General features: G+C 43.4%; 1 protein-coding gene across 1 annotated transcript in view; it reads left to right on the forward strand.

The window, feature by feature from the left end:
- The window catches only part of MBD5 (methyl-CpG binding domain protein 5), an 81,531-nt gene that overhangs the window by 23,860 nt on the left and 36,502 nt on the right, over window positions 1-21,169 (forward strand). The window contains 3 exon segments of the mRNA XM_056536125.1: window positions 11,381-11,972; window positions 13,856-13,958; window positions 16,505-16,685. Coding sequence (XP_056392100.1) covers window positions 11,860-11,972; window positions 13,856-13,958; window positions 16,505-16,685 — 397 coding nt within the window. The 5' untranslated portion in view covers window positions 11,381-11,859.

The raw sequence follows: 21,169 nt of genomic DNA on the forward strand, positions 1-21,169 counted from the left end.
CCGCTTCTCTAGCCGAAAAACAGGTCTGCGACGGAGCTGTATACAATATAGGTTGTTTTCAGAATATTAGCTATATTGCCCTCCCTTTTTAGGTGCAGTGGTTTAGATATATCAATACTATTCGGTGTGAAACTAAATAGGGGTTAACTTGTGTTATGTAATCATGGAATCCTATTTGATCGTAAGAGCTGTAAACACCAAAAAAGTAATGATATTTGTCTTCAAGATTATTTAAATGGTTACACTGGAAAACATATTTTTCTTTTAAATCAACTGGTGCCAGAAAGTTAAACAGATTTGTAAATTACTTCTATTAAAAAATCTTAATCCTTCCAGTACTTATCAGTTGCTGTATAATAAAGAGGAAGTTCTTTTCTTTTTGAATTTCCTTTCTGTCTGACCACAGTGCTCTCTGCTGACACCTCTGTCCATGTGAGGAACTGTTCAGAGCAGGAGAGGTTTTATATGGGGATTTGCTCCTGCTCTGGACAGTTCCTGACATGGACAGAGGTGTCAGCAGAGAGCAATGTGGTCAGGCAGAAAGGAAATTCAAAAAGAAAAGAACTTCCTATGGATCATAACATCTCTGATGCCATGACCACAGTGCTCTCTACTGACCTCTGCTGTCCATTTTAGGAACTGTCCTGACAGGGGTGTGGAAATTTTATAAAAAACTACTTGTCCACGGGACTAACATGGAGCAAAATCTACTTGTCCCACTTGTCCGGCCAATTTTCGCTTTTACGCTCTCATTTTTTCCTCCTCGCCCTATAATAGCCATAACTACCTACTATAATGACACCTTTTAATTTTTCAATAACATATTCTCCAAACCAAAAAATATATATTAGGTGAAGTGAAATTGAAATAGTAAAAGATAATTTAGCAGATTTGGTGTTTTTCTTTTCTGCACCATTTACCTTGTGGTTGAGGTAACATGTTAGTTTTATAGTTTAGGTGCCTGATTACAGCAATACCAGATTTGTATTGTTTACGTCATGTTTTACTAATTCTGAAATTTTTCTAATTTTTTTAATTGCCATTTTTTAACCCCTGTAGCTTTATTTTTTTCCGCATACCAGGCTGTATGAGGGCTCATTTTTTGCACCATAATCAGTTTTTTGTATCGGTACCATTTTGGCATTGATCTGACTTTTTAATCGCTTTTTAACTTTTTTTTACTGGGATATTCTAAAAATTGCAAATCTGTGGTTTGGTATATATTTTTTTTACATTTACCGTACGGGATACATAATGTTATATTTTAATAGGTTGTACAATTACGCACGAAGCGATACCAAATATGTTTATTTTTATTATGTTTACATGTTTTTATATAGGAAAAGCTGTCCTAGCATGCTAGGAATTGTAGTTTTGTAACATCTGGAGGGCCACAGTTTGAAGACCACTGGGTTAATGTGTGTCTTTCAAACTTTTATAAAAAAAAAAAATTTTATTTTATTTTTTTTACACTTTATTAGACTTATAGGAGGAATCATTAGATTCCTCAGACAGATGAATAGATTCTATTGAACTCTATTAATCTGTGTGCTCTGTGATCCATTGATAGAGTCTGGTCCAGCCAGGATCTATCAATGACAAAGCGGGATAGCAGGAAGCAGAGGTAAGTCCTCCGGCTACCTCCATAGTGGATCGCCCCCTGCGATCGTGCTGCGGGGGGGGGCGATGATGATGAGATGGGGGTTCCCAATAGGTGTACAGGCCCCCAGATATATATGACCCCTAGGGCATTTTCGCCAACCGTACGTAAGGATAATAGGGCATGATGATGTGCGCGTCAGGTGACGTTATCCCAGGCGCCGCACGGGACGTCAGCGTCACGCCGCTGCCTATGCGTCCCGGCGTCCTGCGCTTCCTATGACATCACGGATAGTGCGTACCGCTTCAGGAAGGAGGCTGCAGGTACAATACAAACGCTGCGCACATTTTTCAAATTCTTTCGGCATTTAGAGCTGCTTGCCCGAAGCCGGGCTAAATGCCGGAAGAATCCACCTGCCCAGCGCCCAAAACTGCATGTCCCGTGCGTCGGGCGATATAATTTCCACATCCCTGTCCTGAGCAGCATATGTTTGTTATGGGGATTTTCTCCTGCTCTGGACAGTTCCTAAAATGGATGGCAATGGTCAGCAGAGAGCACTGTGGTCATATCAGAGAAATCTAAAAAGTAAAGCTCTGTAGTATATAGCCCCTAAGAAGTACTGGAAGGATTAAGATTTTCTAATAGAAGTAATGTACAAATCTGTAACTTTCTTGCACCAGTTGATCTAAAAAAAACGTTTTCCACGCGGAGTACCCCTTTAAAACATTTTTTCCCCAGCGGAGTACCCCTTTTAAGTAGGATTTTGTTTTTCGTTTGTAATACAGTGGAGCAATTAAGAATAATGGCTGCAAAGTTTACATATACAGACTTTCTATACTTAGGCCATGTTCACACGGCTGATTCTGTGCGGAATTTCCCATGGATCATACAGGCGGACATTCCGCAAATTTCTAAGTTTTGGCGGCCGCTAGGGCTGATCAGAAATTAACCGTCACAAAGATGGCATTGCATTTCCAAGCAGAATCCTCAGAAGGAAAAGACATGACTGTTTTTTCTGTAGATGCCGGAATCCGGATTTCTGTGACAAATTCCGCCGTGTGCACATTGGCTGCAGAATCCCATTAAAATCAATGGATTTGCCTTGAGGGATATTCCCGCTGATTTCCTCGCGGAACATAGTCTTAAAGGGGTACTCCCCTGGAAAACTTTTTTTTTAAATCAAAGTTAAACAGATTTGTAAATTACTTCTATTTAAAAATCGTAATCCTTCCAGTACTTATCAGCTGCTGTATACTACAGAGGAAGTTCTTTCCTTTTTTGAATTTCTTTCCAGTCTGACCACAGTGCTCTCTGCTGACACCTCTGTCCATGTCAGGAACTGTCCAGAGCAGGAGAGGTTTGCTATGGGGATTTGCTCCTACTCTGGACAGTTCCTGAAATGGACAGAGGTGTCAGCAGAGAGCACTGTGGTCAGACAGAAAGGAAATTCAAAACGAAAAGAACTTCCTCTGTAGTATACAGCAGCTGATAAGTACTGGAAGGATTAAGATTTTTAAATAACAGTAATTTACAAATAACTTTTTAACTTTCTGGCACCAGTTGATTTTAAAAACATTGTTTACCACTGGAGTGCCCCTTTAAAAAAAAAAAAAGTCAAAGTACATTAAAGGGGTACTCTGGTGCTCCAGCATTATGAACATCTTGTTCAGAACGCTCTGAGCCGGAGGCCTTGATAGTGGTGTCACGGCCACGCCCCCTCATGACGTCACATCACGCCCCATCCATTCATGTCAATGGGAGGGGACGTGCCTGTCGGCACGCCCCCTCCCATAGACATGAATGGAGGGGCGTGGCATGATGTCACAAGAGGCGTGACCGTCACGTCACAACCACTGCCGCAGGAACCCAGCGTTTTAGAAGACCAGGTGCTGCAGGAGATCGCGGGGCCCTTTGGATAGGGGATAAGACGTCTAGCAGTGGAGTACCCCTTTAAGCAAATAAGCTACCTGCAACTCGTAATGCAGAATTGAAGTGTGGCCAAGTAGTATGAGGCCATGGGGTGCAGTGATATCACCTATGATTCAGCTCTCTGATACTAAATCTGTGATATTTATTCATGTCAGTCATTGCCCCTCCTCGCCCTTTAAAGAATAATCCCAGCTGGTTAAACATTTAATCCCGGCCTCTGTTCTTGGAGACAATACCTTCTTCTTTATAGTCTTTTTTTGCCGTTCTCCATTGTATAAAATGTCATCACTGCGCATATTTTTTGCTCTGTCCTCCCTGTTCTGAAGGCCGCTGTCATTCCTCATTCTACATTTTGTTATATACAGTATTAGTTTAGCAGGATCCCTTGAGTAGAGACGAAACGCACGTCGGGGTTGGTGGAGGCGGCAAAAGTATGCAATGGGTGAACTGCGTTTTATATAGGTCCATAATTGTATCTGGGTAGCGTTTTCTCCACATATCTATACGGAATAGAGGGTCACGGGACAGAGGTTATAGGAATACGAAATGTGGTTGACTTGACTTATGTTGACAATACAGGGGTACTCCGGTGGAAAACTTCTTTTTATTTATTTATTTTTTATTTTATTTTTTTAAATGAACTGATGCCAGAAAGTTAAGCAGATTTGTAAATGACTTCTATTAAAAAATCTTTACCCTTCCAGTACTTTTTAGCAGCTGTATGCTACAGAGGAAATTCTTTTCTTTTTTTACTTGTCCAGAGTGCTCTCTGCTAACACCTCTGTCCGTTTCAGGAACTGTCCAGAGCAGCATAGGTTTGCTATTGGGATTTTCTCCTGCTCTGGACAGTTCCTGATACGGGCTTCAGGTGTCAGCAGAGAGCACTGTGGACAAGACAAAATAAGAAATTAAAAAATAAAAGTATTGCCTCTGTAGCATACAGCTGCTGATAAGTACTGGAAGGGTAAAGATTTTTTAATACAAGTAACTTACAAATCTGTTTATTTTTCTGTCACCAGTTGATAAAAAAAAAAAAAAAATGTTTTCCACTGGAGTACCCCTTTAATGGTCTTTCCGCTGCTGTGTTCACACTGAGGAATTTCTGCGATAAAAGTTCGACGCTGAATCGTATTTCCGCAAGAAAATATAACGTGTTCGTTCTTCTGGCAGAATCTTTGGGGAAAAGCCCAATGAAGTCAATGTGACTTATTTTATCTTGACGAAAAGGGTTTGTAGCAGAATTTTCGCATATAATTTTTAAAGGAGAATTTGGAGCCATCCCATTGGTTGTCATAGTACTTATCCTCCCTTGTATTTCCTCTTTAAAATTCTGAGTTAAATTCCTCTTTAAAGGGAAGCAATCATCAGATTTTACCCTATAGAATGCTTGGCAAGGTTTTTACATAGGGTAAAATCTTTATCCTCGCCATCCTCGGGGGACGCTCCTGTCTTCGGGGATGGTCATGATATGAACTTATAAACTAGTCACCGCCACGCCCATAAGTAGTCCCCTGGGCGGGGTGCTCCTATCACCTAGTCCCGCGGCAGTGACGCATGATTGATGGTCCATGTCATCGCTCTACTCAGTGAGCAGAGCGATTACGCGGCCCGTCAATCAAGTGAAGGGGGCGTTGCTGCCGGCCGAAGACACGGGACTAGGTGAGGAGCTCCCCGCCCAGGGGACTAATTACAGGCGCGGTGGTGACTAGTTTATAAGTTCATATCTTCACCATCCCCGCAGGCAGGTGCGTCCCCCCGGGGATGGTGAGAATAAAGATTTTACCCTATATAAAGCTTTGCCAAGTGTTATATAGGGTAAAATCTGATGATTGGTTCCCTTTAAATTCCGCACCTATTCTGCTTCAAGTAGCAGATTTGCAGGATTCTGACTCAACGTTCGGGACACTTGTATGTGCTGCGGCGGTCGGTCACGCCCCGCCCCCTCAATGCAAGTCTATGGGAGGGGGTGTGGCAGCTGCCACACCCCCTCCCATAGACTTGCGTTGAGGGGGCGGGGCGTGACGTCACGAGGAGGCCTGGCGATCCAGCAGCGCGCGCACACAGCGTTCAGAACTAAGTGTTCTGTAGGCTGACCAGTGGAGTACTTTTTTTTTTTTTTTTTTAGATAAATCAACTGGTGCCAAATAATCAAGCAGAATTTATTTTCTGTCTGACCACAGTGCTCTCTGCTGACACCTCTGTCCATTTTAGGAACTGTCCAGAGTAGCAGCAAATCCCCATAGCAAACCTCTCCTGCTCTGAACAGTTCCTAAAATAGACAGAGGTGTCAGCAGAGAGCACTGTGGTCAGACAGAAAGGAAATAAAAAAAGAAAAAAACTGTATTATACAGCAAACAATGAGAGGCTGCTGCACCTGATTTTCCAACCAGAATTCCGGGGTAGAATCCTTGGTGTGAATGAGCCCTTAAAATTTATTGATTAATAATTATTTTTATGTATCGCCCAACACTTTATTATTTTTTTTTTTCCAGAATTTCTACAACTGTATATCCTTGAGTCTTCTATAAAGTGATTTATTTTTTTTGTCAGCTGTTTTTTTTCTTTTTTTTTTTTTTTTCTTCTTGGTGTAAAACGTATAACGAGCTTTATCACTATATAAATTTCAAGAGGAATTTACTTGAGTAATTCCTCTTGAATTCTCTGCTTAGAAATAGTTAACATCTGCTTTGCCATTGACTTCAATGTATTTTTTACTCTGCACGGTTCACACTGCGTAAATTCCGCCCGCGGAATTCCGTTCCGCTAGAAGAAAGAACATGTTCATTCTTCGTGCGGAAGACGCGAGCAGACGTCCATTGAAGTCAATGGTAAAAAAAAATTACCGCTTGAAATCGTTTCCGTGCGGAATTTGCGCGGAAATTCTGCACGAAAAATAAATAAATAAAAAGGGAAATTCCAATTGGTGGTTGTAGTCCAGCAAAAATAAAAACCCCAGTGTCGTCCTATATTTTGCGCAGAATTCTGCGTTAATCCCGAGCGATTTTTGCGTAAAATTCGCACAAATTTCACGTAAAAAAAACGTAAATTCTGCGGCAGAATTTTACACGAGGATTCCTCTCCTATTCCTCAGTGTGAACGCACATAGCAGCAGTACTCCGCAGACGCTAGCACACTGACCGCACCATGCCGCTCGTCTTTCGTACCGTCACGAGCTCTTATTTATGTGACCTATATATTTTTTTTTTTTTTCCCCCTAGCATAATTTCTATAGCAATAAGCAGGATATTTATAGACTCCTGGTGAATGAAACAGACAAGGGTTTTAACAGTTTCCAGCTTTGTGCGCAAGGTGTAATTTTACACAATGAAACGAGGCGAATGCGCGCAAGTCAGCGAGAAGTCGCCTTAGGAGAACAAGTATCATTTCGCATCATTGCCTGTTTATATGTTAGTTCCTTTACTTCATACATTATGCCGGTCCTTTCCAGTCCTGCTCCTCCAACACCACTTCCTTTTATACCAGTATTTCCCAACTAGTGTGCCTCCTGCTGTTGCAAAACTACAACTCCCAGCATGCCCGGACAGCCTTTGGCTGTCCGGGCATGCTTGGAGTTGCAGTTTTGCAACTGCTGGAGGCACACTGGTTAGGAAATACTGCTCTATATGTTGTCAGTTCAACTGGTGCCAGAAAGTTAAACAGATTTGTAAATTACTTCTATTAAAAAAATCTTAATCCTTCCAGTACTTTTTAGGGGCTGTATACTACAGAAGAAATGCTTTTCTTTTTGGATTTCTCTGATGTCATGACCACAGTGATCTCTGCTGACCTCTGCTGTCCATTTTAGGAACTGTCCAGAGCAGGAGAAAATCCCCATAGCAAACATATGCTGCTCAGGACAGTTCCTAAAATGGACAGCAGAGGTCAGCAGAGAGCACTGTGGTTGTGACATCAGAGAAATCCATAAAGAAAAGCATTTCCTCTGTAGTATATAGCCCATAAAATGTATTGGAAGGGTTAAGATTTTTTAATAGAAGTAATTTACAAATCTGTTTAACTTTCTGGCACCAGTTGATTTAAAAAAATAAAAATTAAAAAAGTTTTCCACGGGAGTACCCCTTTAAAAAAAAAAATAAAACCTGCAGAAAAATTGAATATCTACTGTCGTAAGTGGAATTTTTTGAAATTCTACTGGAAATGGAATTCCACAGCACAGGCCACGTTACAGAATTTGAAGGGGTACTCTACTGGAAAACTTTTTTTATTTATTTATTTTTTTTAAATCAACTGGCGCCATAAAGTTAAACAGATTTGTAAATTACTTCTATAAAAAAATCTTAAAGGAGATATCCAGTGGTGATTCAGTGGTTTACAACTTATCCCCTATCTTAAGGATAGGGGATAAGTTGCAGATCGCGGGGGGTCCGACCCCTGGGACCCCCCGCGATCTCCTGTACGGAGCCCCGACAGCCCGCGGGAAGGGGGCGTGTCGACCTCCGCATGAAGCGGCGGCCGACACGCCCCCTTAATACAACTCTATGGCAGAGCCGAAGCGCTGTCTTCGGCAATCTCCGGCTCTGCCATTGAGATGTATTGAGGGGGCGTGTCGGCCGCCGCCTCGTGCGGGGGTCGACACCCGCTATCTCGGCGGAGAGTCGGGGCCCCGTACAGAGAGATCGCAGGGGGCCCCAGCGGTCGCCCCCCCCCGCGATCTCAAACTTATCCCCTATCCTTAGGATAGGGGATAATTTTTTCACCACTGGACTACCCCTTTAATCTTTCCTGTACTTATCAGCTGTTGTATGCTCCACAGGAAGTTCTTTTCTTTTTGAATTTCCTTTCTGTCTGACCACAGTGCTCTCTGCTGACACCTCTGTCCATGTCTGGAACTGTCCCGAGCAGCAACAAATCCCCCATAGCAAACCTATCGTGCTCCCGACAGTTCCTGACTAGTGATGAGCCGCAGGGGCCATATTCAATTTGTGATATTTTGCGAATATATTGATGATTATTCGTCCTATGTTCTCTTATTCGCTATGTTCGTCAACTTTTTTTTTTTTCCATGTGAAAAAAAGATATTCGTCATTACGAATATATAGCACTATATTCTAAATATTCGCGAAATCGCAAAGTGCCTATATTTGCAATAACATTTTGCATTACGAATATTCGCGCTCAACACTATTCCTGACATGGACAGAGATGTCAGCAGAGAGCACTGTGGTCAGACAGAAAGGAAATTCGAAAAGGAAAAGAACTTTCTCTGGAGCATACAACAGCTGATACGTACTGGAAGGATGAATATTTTTTTAATAGAAGTAATTTACAAATCTGCTTAACTTTCTGCCACCAGTTTTTGGGAAAAAAAGTGTTTAATAGTGGAGTACCCCTTTAAGCGGCGGATATTTGTCAGATGCAGGTTATCAGGCTGTAACTAAAGGGGATGTCAAAGATAAAAAAGTAACTAGGGTATTCTGAATAGCAAGGTCCCCTGTTCCGGAGCCACAATTCTTGTTCAGAGTAGAGGATGGTTAAGGCCGTGTTCACACTATTGAATATCTACCTTGATTTGAATATACACTGTGTAATTCTTCATTTCCCCTGTGGTAATACTGCAGGAAAATTAAAGGGATACTCCACTGGAAAACATTTTTTTTTTTTTTTTTTTAATCAACTGGTACCAGAAAGTTGAACAGATTTGTAAATTACTTCTACATAAAAATCTTAATCCTTCCAGTACTTTTTAGGGGCTGTATACTACAGAGGAAATGATTTTCTTTTTGGATTTATCTTCTGTCACGAGCACAGTGCTCTCTGCTGACACCTCTGTCCAGGAACTGTATATAACGGAAAAAAGCAGAGGTGGCGCCGGGTGCGGTGTAGGTCTCTAGCCGGTGTAGGTAGGTACCTGGGTGGGGGGTAGCGTATCCCTTGCCGTGATGGTAGCTTGCTATGCAGGCCTGGAGCGTGAGGACGGAGCCCAGGGGTGGGTCCGTATGTAGAATGCAGAAATGTAGAAAAAAGCTGTGGTGGCGCTCCCAAGGAAGTAACCCAAAGTCGTGGGTATTGGTATAAAGTAAATAATTTATTTTTACAGCATGAAGAAATCAAAGAAAATAAATAAAGCAAGACGCGTTTCGGGAGTCACAGCTCACTTTATCAATTGCAGATACAGCAACTACCTGCAATTGATAAAGTGAGCTGTGACTCCCGAAACGCGTCTTGCTTTATTTATTTTCTTTGATTTTTTTCATGCTGTAAAAATAAATTATTTACTTTATACCAATACCCACGACTTTGGGTTACTTCCTTGGGAGCGCCACCGCAGCTTTTTTCTGCATGTTAGGAACTGTACAGAGCAGGAGAAAATCCCCATATCAAACATATGCTGCTCTGGACAGATCCTAAGATGGACAGCAGAGGTCAGCAGAGAGCACTGTGGTCGTGACAGGAGAGAGATCCAAAAAGAAAAGCATTTCCTCTGTGGTATACAGACCCTAAAAAGTACTGGAAGGATTAAGGATTACAAATCTGATTTAAAAAAATATAAAGTTTTCCACGGGAGTACCCCTTTAACCACTTGCTACTAGGTTCTCCCTTTGCTCTGCGTATTTTCAAGGGACCTTTCTATCAGGTAGGAATTGCTCCCTATTAGGATTAGATCACAAGGCATAGGATGCAAAAAATGGATATGTAATTTGCATTGTTTTATTTTTTTGTTTGTTTTAAATTGCAGCATTTTTCGGTCAATTGTCCCCCAAATCTTACTACTCCTTGTAGTGCGTTGCCACTAGATATTTCTTGCAGTATTTTGCTTATTAGGCAATGTTCCTGTTGCGGAATTTCTGAGCGAAATTTTTCCTCCAGATTCCGCTTGAAGGGAGACCAGATTGTCCATTGTAGATCAGTGTTTCCCAACCATGGGGCCTCCAGGTGTTGCAAAACTACAACTCCCAGCATGCCTGGACAGCCGAAGGCTGTCCAGGCATGCTGGGAGTTGTAGTTTTGCAACATCTGGAGGCACCCTGTTTGGGAAACACTGCTTTAGAAGCAAACGTAAACACAATGTTTAATAAAGACCTGTGTAGAAAATGTTTTTATTACACCATAATACTCAGGTGAAATGGATTTCTATGAAATGGATAAATGGAGTTTACCGCTGCGGGAAACCCACTGCGAGTTACGCTACCATTGATTTTGAAAGGGTCCGTGGACAGTCCGCAAATCTGACACTATTGAGGACCCATTCAAATCAATGGTAGCGTCATTCGCAGCAGGTTTCCCGCAGCGTGAAACCCGCTTCTAGTTAATAGCGTGTGAACGAACCCTAAAGAGGTTATCCAGGAATAGAAAAACAAAGTTGATTTCTGGGGGGGGGACAGCGCCACACCTCTCCTCAGGTTGTGTGTGGTATTGCCGGTCAGTCCCACTGAAGTAAATGGAACCAAGTTTTATTATGGCACACAACCTGTGGACAGGAGTAGTGCTGTTTTCAGAAGAAATTTTTTTTATGTTAATTTTTTTATTAACCCCTTTCTCCACCAATCAGTGGAGGTCTGACCTCTGCCACCACTACTGATCCTGACAGTAGAGGGGCTGGACGCTGCAGGAGAAAAGCTATGAAGGGCATACAGTACCTAACCAGTGCAGCATCCCATGTGTTCTCTGAACCAGTGGGGCCCCCTACTGGTTATAAACTGATACTGATACTCCATAATGTTATGTGTCAAATACCCTTTGAAAATGCCACAGAAAGGCAGAATAAAGTGTTAAATTTACTGAGCTTTATGGACAGAGATGGCAATGCTGATGAAAGTGAAATCCACTGTAAATGTTTTCCCTACTCGTCCACTCTCATTCATTGGCGCTAATCTTATGCTCCTTTTTTTGCAGGGCTACAACGCTGAATTTGTGGCATCATGAAGTCCCCCGGGAAGTATTGCAATATTTTGGCTACAGGTTGGAAAATAAAGAAAAAGCAGATAAGATGCAACATATAAGTGGATAAATCTACAAGACCTTTCCATCTGGCGGCGTGCTCTGCTGGACAAAGATGAAATGTTCTTTATTCGTGTGTATTTTGTTGTCATATAAGCTACAGCGCATGGCTGGACTGTACCATTTCACAGCGGGAGGACACTATTGCCTTCTGAGAGGTTTCTGCTCCTGGAGCAATGTGGGATATCTGACAGAAATGGCTTCCGGAAGCGATGCCCGATTCTTCTACTGACTCGACGTGAACGTTACTTAACCAAATGCACTTTGTGCGGTTTACACAACTGTGTAGGATTGGTCCTCTCGGAGTCATGAGTACATATGGCATATTGCAGTCCTGTTTCTGTTGATACCTTTGGCTGAATCACAATAAGAAAATGAATGGTGGAAAGGTATGTGATGGAGGAGGCAATGACGGCGCCGCACTGTCGGTGCAGGTTCCAGTGGGTTGGCAACGACGAGTGGACCAAAGCGGCGTCCTCTATATTAGGTGAGTGCAGAACAAAGTCGCAAGTTATTTTATCAATTGAGATTTGGCTACAATTGGGCTGCAATTGGACACCCCTACTTGGTAAACATACACTAAAGGGGTACTCCGTCCCTAGACATCTTATCCCCTATCCAAATGATAGGGCATATGATGTCTGATCGCAGGGGTCCCGCCGCTGGGGACCCCCGCGATCTCGGCTGCGGCACCCCAGACATCAGGTGCACGGAGCGAACTTCGCTCCGTGCCTGATGACTGGTGATGCGGGGTGGAGGCTTGTGACGTTACGCCCACGCCTCGCTCGTGACTTCACGGCCACGCCCCCTCAATGCAAGTCTATGGGAGGGGGCGTGACAGCATTGAGGGGGCGCGGCTGTGATGTCACGAGCCTTCGGCCCTGCACCCGACCCTCTAATCCGGGTATAGGCAACTTTCGGCACTGCAGATGTTTTGGACTACATCTCCCACGTTGCTCATGGGAGATGTAGTCCAAAACATCTGTTGTGCCAAAGGTTGCCTGTGCCTGCTCTAATAAATAGAAAGAAAAAAGACCGGGGAACGGCGCCTCGTGTATTACCCTTAAACACAAACAGCAAGTGTAAATGTGGGAGAAACCCACGGCACTTATAGGTGGCTGCTCACCAGATGTAAATAGAAGTAACACATATCACCCCAAATAGGGGTACTCACTGATGTCCAAAGGAGGGCTGCAAGCCGGAGGTCACAGGCACATACGTCCTGACGTAGTCATCAAACGGAAAATGGAAAAGGACCTCATTCATCCAGGCGCTGCCGGTTAGGTCATCAGGTGCACAAAATGATGCAATGTATACCTTGGAATATTGTATACATGAAAGTTTATTAAAAAAATAATAAACATACAGATTACGCGTTTTGAGGGTGACTCCCCTCTTCCTCAGATCAGGTGTGCACGCTCTAAACGTACAACGGGCTCCAATGGCCTCAAAGGATTATTTATACTAAGCCACAGAAAAATCCTTATGTTACTTGCAGATGTTTCTGCAGATTGACTGTGGATTTCACCTCTATGCATTGGGGCAGTGTTTTCCAAAGAATATGTCTCCAGATGTTGCAAAACTACAACTCCCAGCATGCCCGGACAGCCAAAGGCTGTCCGGGCATGCTGGGAGTTGTAGTTTTGCAACCGCTGTAAAAGTTTATATTTAGGGGACCTAATAAAAAAAGGGGTCTGTCCAAAGCGGACGTCCCCTATAAACCTTGCACCTCACTGTGTTGAATTATAAATTAAAGGGGTACTCCGGTGGAAATATTTTTTTTTTAATCAACTGGTGCCAGAAAGTTAAACAGATTTGTAAATTACTTCTATTAAAAAAAAAATTAATCCTTCCAGTACTTATTAGCTGCTGAATACTACAGAGGAAATTCTTACATTTTTGGAACACAGAGCTCTCTGCTGACATCATGACCACAGTGCTCTCTGCTGACATCTCTGTCCATTTTAGGAACTGTCCAGAGCAGCATATGTATTCTATGGGGAGTTTCTCCTACTCTGGACAGTTCTAAAAATGGACAGAGATGTCAGCAGAGAGCACTGTGCTCGGGATGTCAGCAGAGAGCTCTGTGTTCCAATAAGAAAATAATTTCGTCTGTAGTATGCAGCAGCTGATAAGTACTGGAAGGATTAAGATTTTTTAACAGAAGTAATTTTCAAATCTGTTTAACTTTCTGGCACCAGTTGATTAAAAAGAAAAAAGTTTTCCACCGGAGTACCCCTCTAATAATGCAAAGTGCTGGCACATAAAGCTGATTTCTTCCCCATGTAGATTTTTCTCTTTGTGTTATATATACATCACATATTTTCAAAAGCAAATCTCAATCGGCTGTTTTATGCTTTTTGTCTTTAGCCCAAGTGGATCCCATCTGTCATGTTTGGACCAGGTCAAAACTTACCTTCTCACGGATGGAACTTGCAAGTGCGGATTGGAATGTCCTCTCATCCTCCCGAAGGTATCATTACATCATTATATACATTTTTTTATTCCCTTTCATCTCGTCATTCATCTTTCTTTACATCATTATATACATTTCTTTCATTAGAGAAAAAAAAATGTAGTTGCCGCATTTCCTGACCGACATCGGCAGTCAAAAATCTGCACCAAGTCGCACGGATTTTGATTTAGATTTTCAGCTGCGGATTTCAATACAGGTTTTGTAAATTGAAGTGTCACCATCATCGTTACGGGGACATGCCCAAATTTTGATTAGTCGGGGTTAGGGATCAACCGATATCGTTTTTTTTTGTTTTTTTTAGGGCCTTTCAGGCCGATAGCCGATAATTTATACCAATATTCCGGTATAAGTTATCGGCTATTTCCTCCCCTAAAGGGGTACTCCGGCCCTAAGACATCTTATCCCCTATCCAAAGGATAGGGGATAAGATGTCTGATCGTGGGGGACCCGCCACTGGGGACCCCCGCAATCTTGCATGCAGCACCCACCTGTGGGAGCTACACCCAGCACTGCAGCCTCAAAGTTTGCCGGGTCACGACTACGGGGCCGGAGTATCGTGACTCCGCCCCCGTTTGATGTCACGTCCCCCTCCCATAGTCTTGCATCGATGGGGCGGGGCGTGTCGTCACATGGGGGCGGAGGCGTGATGTCACTATACTCCAGCCCTGTAGTCTTGACCCAGCAGACTCGGTGAGTGCTGCATGCGAGGTTGCGGGGGACCCCTGCGATCAGACACCTTAAACCCCCTATCCTTTGGGGATACGATGGCTTAGGGCCCGAGTACCCCTTTACCCCTCCTGCTTTGTATTATAAACCTTTGCCTTAAAAAGGAATCTCACTCTAGCTGGAGTTAAAACAGATGCAAATCTCTGAACCGATCATACACTATACTGATCAATGTGTTTGCAGGGTTGGATCTGTATTAAACAAAAAAAATGCAAAAAGGTGGAGGTTCAACCTTTCAGTATGGAGTGAGGCCACAACAGGACAGGTTCCAGTCCACATGGGATCATGACTGCGTTAACTTGAATTTTAAGGAGAAAACCCCCAACATCCTGGAGCTCTACATCAACCAACTCTTAAGTCACTTCATGTAGTAAATGGGTCCGAAAGGGGCTACAATGCGGCTATCTGCAATGTTCCCGTAGATCCTCAGCTTCCACCGGTTACAGTTCACACTAGGAACACACATGCGTCATGCAGCCATATACTTTGTACCTCCTTAGGTTCAGTATCTCAGTCTAGGATATGAGCATTGATACATGAGGCAAATGTGTTCTCTCTAATATACTATCAAACTAAGGTAAACAAGCTCTTTTTTTAATTTTCAGTTGCGATACATAAGTCAGTCCGACTTACTCAGTCCGACCCAGGTTTCATACCTTAAGAAGCCGGAAGGGTGGAACATGGGTCAGGCCGGGTTTGCTGCTACAGCTATGGAAATATGTAAAGAGCTTGTGTTTTATTTGTAACTATATTGGAGAGAACATATTTGCTTTTTATCAGAAAAGGTCTGCACTATGTATCTGTGCTCATATATGTCTGCATAGAACGCATGTACTTCTGCAGGCAAGGTGGGAACTGTAACTGGTGGCCACTTTTGTATTAATTTGGCCCTTTATTGGAATCAGTCCTGAGACCCACTCCAATCACAAGTGAAGTGTACTGTAGCACTCCCTGGCTGTCTGCCCCCATCTGATTGATTTTTTCCGTTCGGGTCTGTGGGGAATGGGTTGGGTTTGATTGACAGCCGGGGGGGGGGCGGGGAATTGAGGTGTAAGCTGCCATGCACTTTAGGGGCACTCCCGTGGAAAACTTTTTTTTTTTTTAAATCAACTGGTGCCAGAAAGTTAAGCAGATTTGTAAATCACTTCAATTAAAAAAATCTTAATCCTTCCAGTACTTTTTTAGGGGCTGTATACTACAGAGCAAATGCTTTACTGTTTAGATTTCTCTGATGTCATGACCACAGTGCTGACCTCTGCTGTCCATTTTAGGAACTGTCCAGAGCAGGAGAAAATCCCCATAGCAAACATGTGCTGCTCGGGACAGCAGAGGTCAGCAGAGAGCACTGTGGTCATGACATCAGAGAAATCTAAACAGTAAAGCATTTGCTCTGTAGTATACAATCCCTAAAAAGTACTGGAAGGATTAAGATTTTTTTAATTGAAGTGATTTACAAATCTGCTTAACTTTCTGGCACCAGTTGATTTAAAAAAAAAAAAGTTTTCCACGGGAGTGCCCCTTTAAATCTCCTGTAACTCGCAATGTAAACTCTTGATGTATCAAAAGTGTTTTTTCAAAGAAATGCTTTAAGAAATGGTTGATGTAGAGCTCCAGGATGTTGGGAGCTTAGGTTAAAAAGTTGATTGTCAACTTCCCCTTACCAGCCACTGAACCATTTCTAAATACTCTGATAACCAGAGCTTCACCTTACAAGTACAGTAAATCTGTTTTGTATATTTTTATTTTTTTGCCTGTTTAATTTTTCAATATGTGATTCCTGGTGATTTTCATTGTGTGATTTCTCTTTTTTTTTTTAGGTGTTCAATTTTGACCCTGGAGCCGCTGTTAAGCAAAGAACCGCAGAGGATGTTAAAGCAGATGAGGACGTAACCAAGCTGTGCATCCACAAGCGCAAGATCATCGCTGTGGCCACACTACACAAGAGCATGGAGGCGCCGCACCCTTCACTGGTGTTAACAAGTCCTGGCGGAGGAACAAGTAAGTCTTTACTATGTCTTAATGGACTTATTTGTTTCTTTAAAATGGCTTATGGGGATATTTTGTTAGTTATGAATTAATTTTTTTTTATTAAAGAGGTTAGCCAGGATTAGCAAAACATAGCTGCTTCATATGGAAGCATTCTCGCCCTCAGGTTGTATGTGGTATTGCTGCTCCATTCCACTGAAGTAAATAAAGTTGTAATAGACATACAACCCGAGGATAGGTGTGGTGCTGTTTTTTGAAGAAAGCAGCTTTGCTTTTCTAATCCTGAACAATACAAAATTCTTAAAGCATTCACTACACATACACTTTAACCCCTTAAGGACCGAGGGGTTTTTTCTGTTTTTGCATTTTCGTCTTTTGCTCCTTGCCTTTAAAAAATCATAACTCTTTCAAATTTACACCTAAAAATCCATATGATGGCTTATTTTTTGCGCCACCAATTCTACTTTGTAATGACGTCATTCATTTTGCCCATAAATCTATGGTGAAGCGGGAAAAAAAATCATTGTGCGACAAAATTGAAAAAAAAACGCTGTTTTGTAACTTTTGGGGGCTTCCGTTTCTACGTAGTAAATTTTTCGGTAAAAATGACACCTGGTATGTATTCTGTAGGTCCATACGATTAAAATGATACCCTACTTATATAGGTTTGATTTTGTCGGACTTCTGGAAAAAATCATAACTACATGCAGGAAAATTAATACGTTTAAAATTGTCATCTTCTGACCCCTATAACTTTTTTATTTTTCCGTGTATGGGGCGGTATGAGGGCTAATTTTTTGCGCCGTGATCTGAAGTTTTTAACGGTACCATTTTTGCATTGATAGGACTTATTGATCGCTTTTTATTGATTTTTAAATGATATAAAAAGTGACCAAAAATGCACTATTTTGGACTTTTGAATTTTTTTGCGCGCACGCCATTGACCGAGCGGTTTAATTAATGATATATTTTTATAATTCGGACATTTCCGCACGCGGTGATACCACATATGTTTATTTTTATTTTTATTTACACTGTTTTTTTTTTTTTATTGGAAAAGGGGGGTGATTCAAACTTTTAATAGGGGAGGAGTTAAATGATCTTTATTCACTTTTTTTTTTCACTTTTTTTTTTGCAGTGTTATAGGTCCCATAGGGACCTATAACACTGCACACACTGATCTTCTATGTTGATCACTGGTTTCTCATAAGAAACCAGTGATCAACGATTCTGCCGCATGACTGCTCATGCCTGGATCTCAGGCACTGAGCAGTCATTCGGCGATCGGACAGCGAGGAGGCAGGAAGGGGCCCTCCCGCTGTCCTGTCAGCTGTTCGGGATGCCGCGATTAGCCGCGGCTATCCCGAACAGCTCGACTGAGCTAGTCGGGAACTTTCACTTTTAGCCGCGCGGCTCAGCTCTGAGCGCGCGGCTAAAGGGTTAATAGCGCGCGGCGCCGCGATCGGCGCTGCGTGCTATTAGAGGCGGGTCCCGGCTTCACTATGACGCCGGGCCCGCCGTGATATGATGCGGGGTTACTGTGTAACCCCGCGTTATATCAGAAGAGCAGGACCAAGGACGTACCGGTACGTCCTTGGTCCTTAAGGGGTTAAGGGTACATTCACACTGCGCGTAGGACAGCGCGGCACTGCGCCGTCACCAAAGGATGAACATGTTCTTTCTTTGCGCTGAACATTTTCCATGGTGGAATTTACCACCGCTGAAATTCCTCAGTGTGAACAGGTCTCGTGGAAGACCCATTCACACTGATGTTAATGTTCACTGCATGGAATTCTGCGGGAATTACGAAGTGCGAACGTATCCTAAACATCCTGGCCATCCAGCATGGTCTATGAGCATGTGAAATGAGCCTGAGGTTGTCACTGCACAGTGCATAACAATAATAAATAACAGTAAAACATATAATTAAACTGAATTAGGTAACAAACAATAAAGGAAATTTTAATACAGAACATAGATAAAATTGAGTCGGTGATCCTCAGGCAGGCAGTTTTTCTAAGGCCATTGTAACACAGTCACAGACACATTTTTTTGTATCCGTATTACTGCTACAAGTTCCATCCCAACCATGATTCAGATGGCCCGATCTAGTTCAAGCTTATGTGTAACCTGCAGAAAGTTTGGAAGAGGCCCAACACTCACCAAAGGCTGCAGTAAAGGTAGATCTTTTATTCACATGTCAGGATTTACAGGAAACAGGACGCGTTTCGGCAGGTTGCCTGAAGGCTTCCTGCCGAAACGCATTTTGTTACCTGTAAATCCTGACATGTGAATAAAAGATCTACCTTTACTGCAGCCTTTGAGTGCTGGGCCTTTTCCTCACTTTCTATTAGTTCGATATTACCATGCGCACCACCACCCACGACGGAGGTGCCGACCATTTACTTCTTGATATGTGAAACCTGCAACAAGAGCCCTTGTTTATAATGTTCATTTGTAATGTTAAAAAAAAGGCTTGTAGAGTTATTTATTTTTTTTGCATTTCATATTCAATTTTCTAATAATGCTAGTAATGCTAATTAACAAAAATTCTCGGCAGCTCTTCATTGGGGGGACACCTATACTGATGGGTATATGCTCTTGCCACTAGGAGGCGCTGACACTAGGAAAAAAAGTTGACTCCTCCCTCACAGAATGTATCCGCCCACTGAAAGTGAGGTAATCAGTTTTAGCTAGTGTCAGTAGGAGGCAAGACACCGGTCTGGGAGCTCCCCAGACATGGTCTTTTTCATTATTTTCTAGTAAAGGCTGTTTAGTTAGGTTTTTCTTCCCTTTTGTTTTCCTTTTTCAGGTGGGGGTTCAGGGGCATGACGCTCACTGTCCCCCATATGTGATGAAGGTGCACAGGCTGACCAGCGCCTGGAGGTTGTACCCTGGGTCCGGGTCCCCCAATGCCCCTGCTCGCCCTGCTATCTTAGCCTGGCATGATGCAGCGTGGCCATAAGCTGGTTGAAGACAACTGAGGTAAGTATAAAGGTATGTATTTACCCTCCTTTTCCCCCTTTCCCCCTCTCTTAAACGGGACCCTGTCCTTTATTGCAGGGCTCGTTCAGGGTCTCATGAAAGTGCTGTGTGTCTGCATACTATGTCCTGTGGAGGACAGCCGCCGGCCTTTTGCAGCGGCTCCCTCCACAGGCGTTCTTTTCCGGCTCACCTCTGAAGAGCCTTCTGTTCCCCTTTCCGCCAGCTATGTTTTCCCCTACTGCAGGGGTCGGCAATCACGCTGGGGGCTCAGCCGGCATGAGTTCAGGGTTATGGCGGCACTTTTACATACATAAAGGGAATCAACACTGTAAAGGAGGAGAGCATATTTAAAAGAAGAAAAACTACCACAAGAGGACATAGTTTTAAATTAGAGGGACACAGGTTTAAAAGTAATATGAGGAAGTATTACTTTACTGAAAGAGTAGTGGATGCATGGAAAAGCCTTCCTGCAGAAGTGGTCACTGAGAATACAGTGAAGGAGTTTAAAGGGGTACTCCAGCGCTAAGACATCTTATCCCCTAACCAAAGGATAGGGGACAAAATGCCTGCCAGCAGCGGGGCCCCCGTGATCTCGCACGCCGCATCCCGTTAGAATCAGTCCCCCGCGGATGTGATGATTGCACCTCCACCAGCATCTTGCTCCGCCCCTCTTCCATTGCGGGGGTCGGCGGCGCTCCGTTATCTGAGCAGCTCCTTCAGCCTTCCTAAGCTACAACCTGGCAGGAGTTCGTCCAGCCCGCTTTTGTCCCCTAGTCATCTAAGCATGCTGCTCCATACCATTGCCGCTGAGGGTTACAGACAGGTCGGTTTCTCCTCTACCGCTGGTTGCCATGACATGTCTGTCATGTCCGCCGGTGTTCTTGAGGTATGCACTAGAGATGAGCGAATTTACAGTAAATTTGATTCGTCACGAACTTCTCGGCTCGGCAGTTGATGACTTTTCCTGCATAAATTAGTTCAGCTTTCAGGTGCTCCGGTGGGCTGGAAAAGGTGGATACAGTCCTAGGAGACTCTTTCCTAGGAATGTATCCACCTTTTCCAGCCCACCTTAAGGCTGAACTAATTTACGCAGGGTAAGTCATCAACTGCCGAGCCGAGAAGTTCGTGACAAATCGAATTTACTGTAATTTCGCTCATCTCTAGTATGCACACATTATTCTCTCCTCCACAGGCTGCCACATCCGCGGCTACTGCCCTGGATCCCCACGTTCAGTGCGAGGTCTCCGTGGAAGTGTCTCTGCGTGGAAATGGATTGGACCTGCTCTTATTAGGCCAGACAGTAGTTTCGCCTGTCACTAATCTCACAACTGCCGCGTCCACGCCGGATTACGGTACCCCACTTCTAGTGCGAGGTGACCGCTGGAGTGACCCACTGTCTACTATGGACCCATACCAGTAAGCCAGACAGTGGTCTGCATGGTTTTCTCTGCCGCCTGTCATTTCTCCAAGGGCTGATGTATCTGTGCCTGAAGTTCCGGTACCTCACTGCT

Source organism: Hyla sarda, chromosome 8 (genome assembly GCF_029499605.1).
Source record: "Hyla sarda isolate aHylSar1 chromosome 8, aHylSar1.hap1, whole genome shotgun sequence".
In the NCBI taxonomy this organism is placed as follows: Eukaryota; Metazoa; Chordata; class Amphibia; order Anura; family Hylidae; genus Hyla; species Hyla sarda.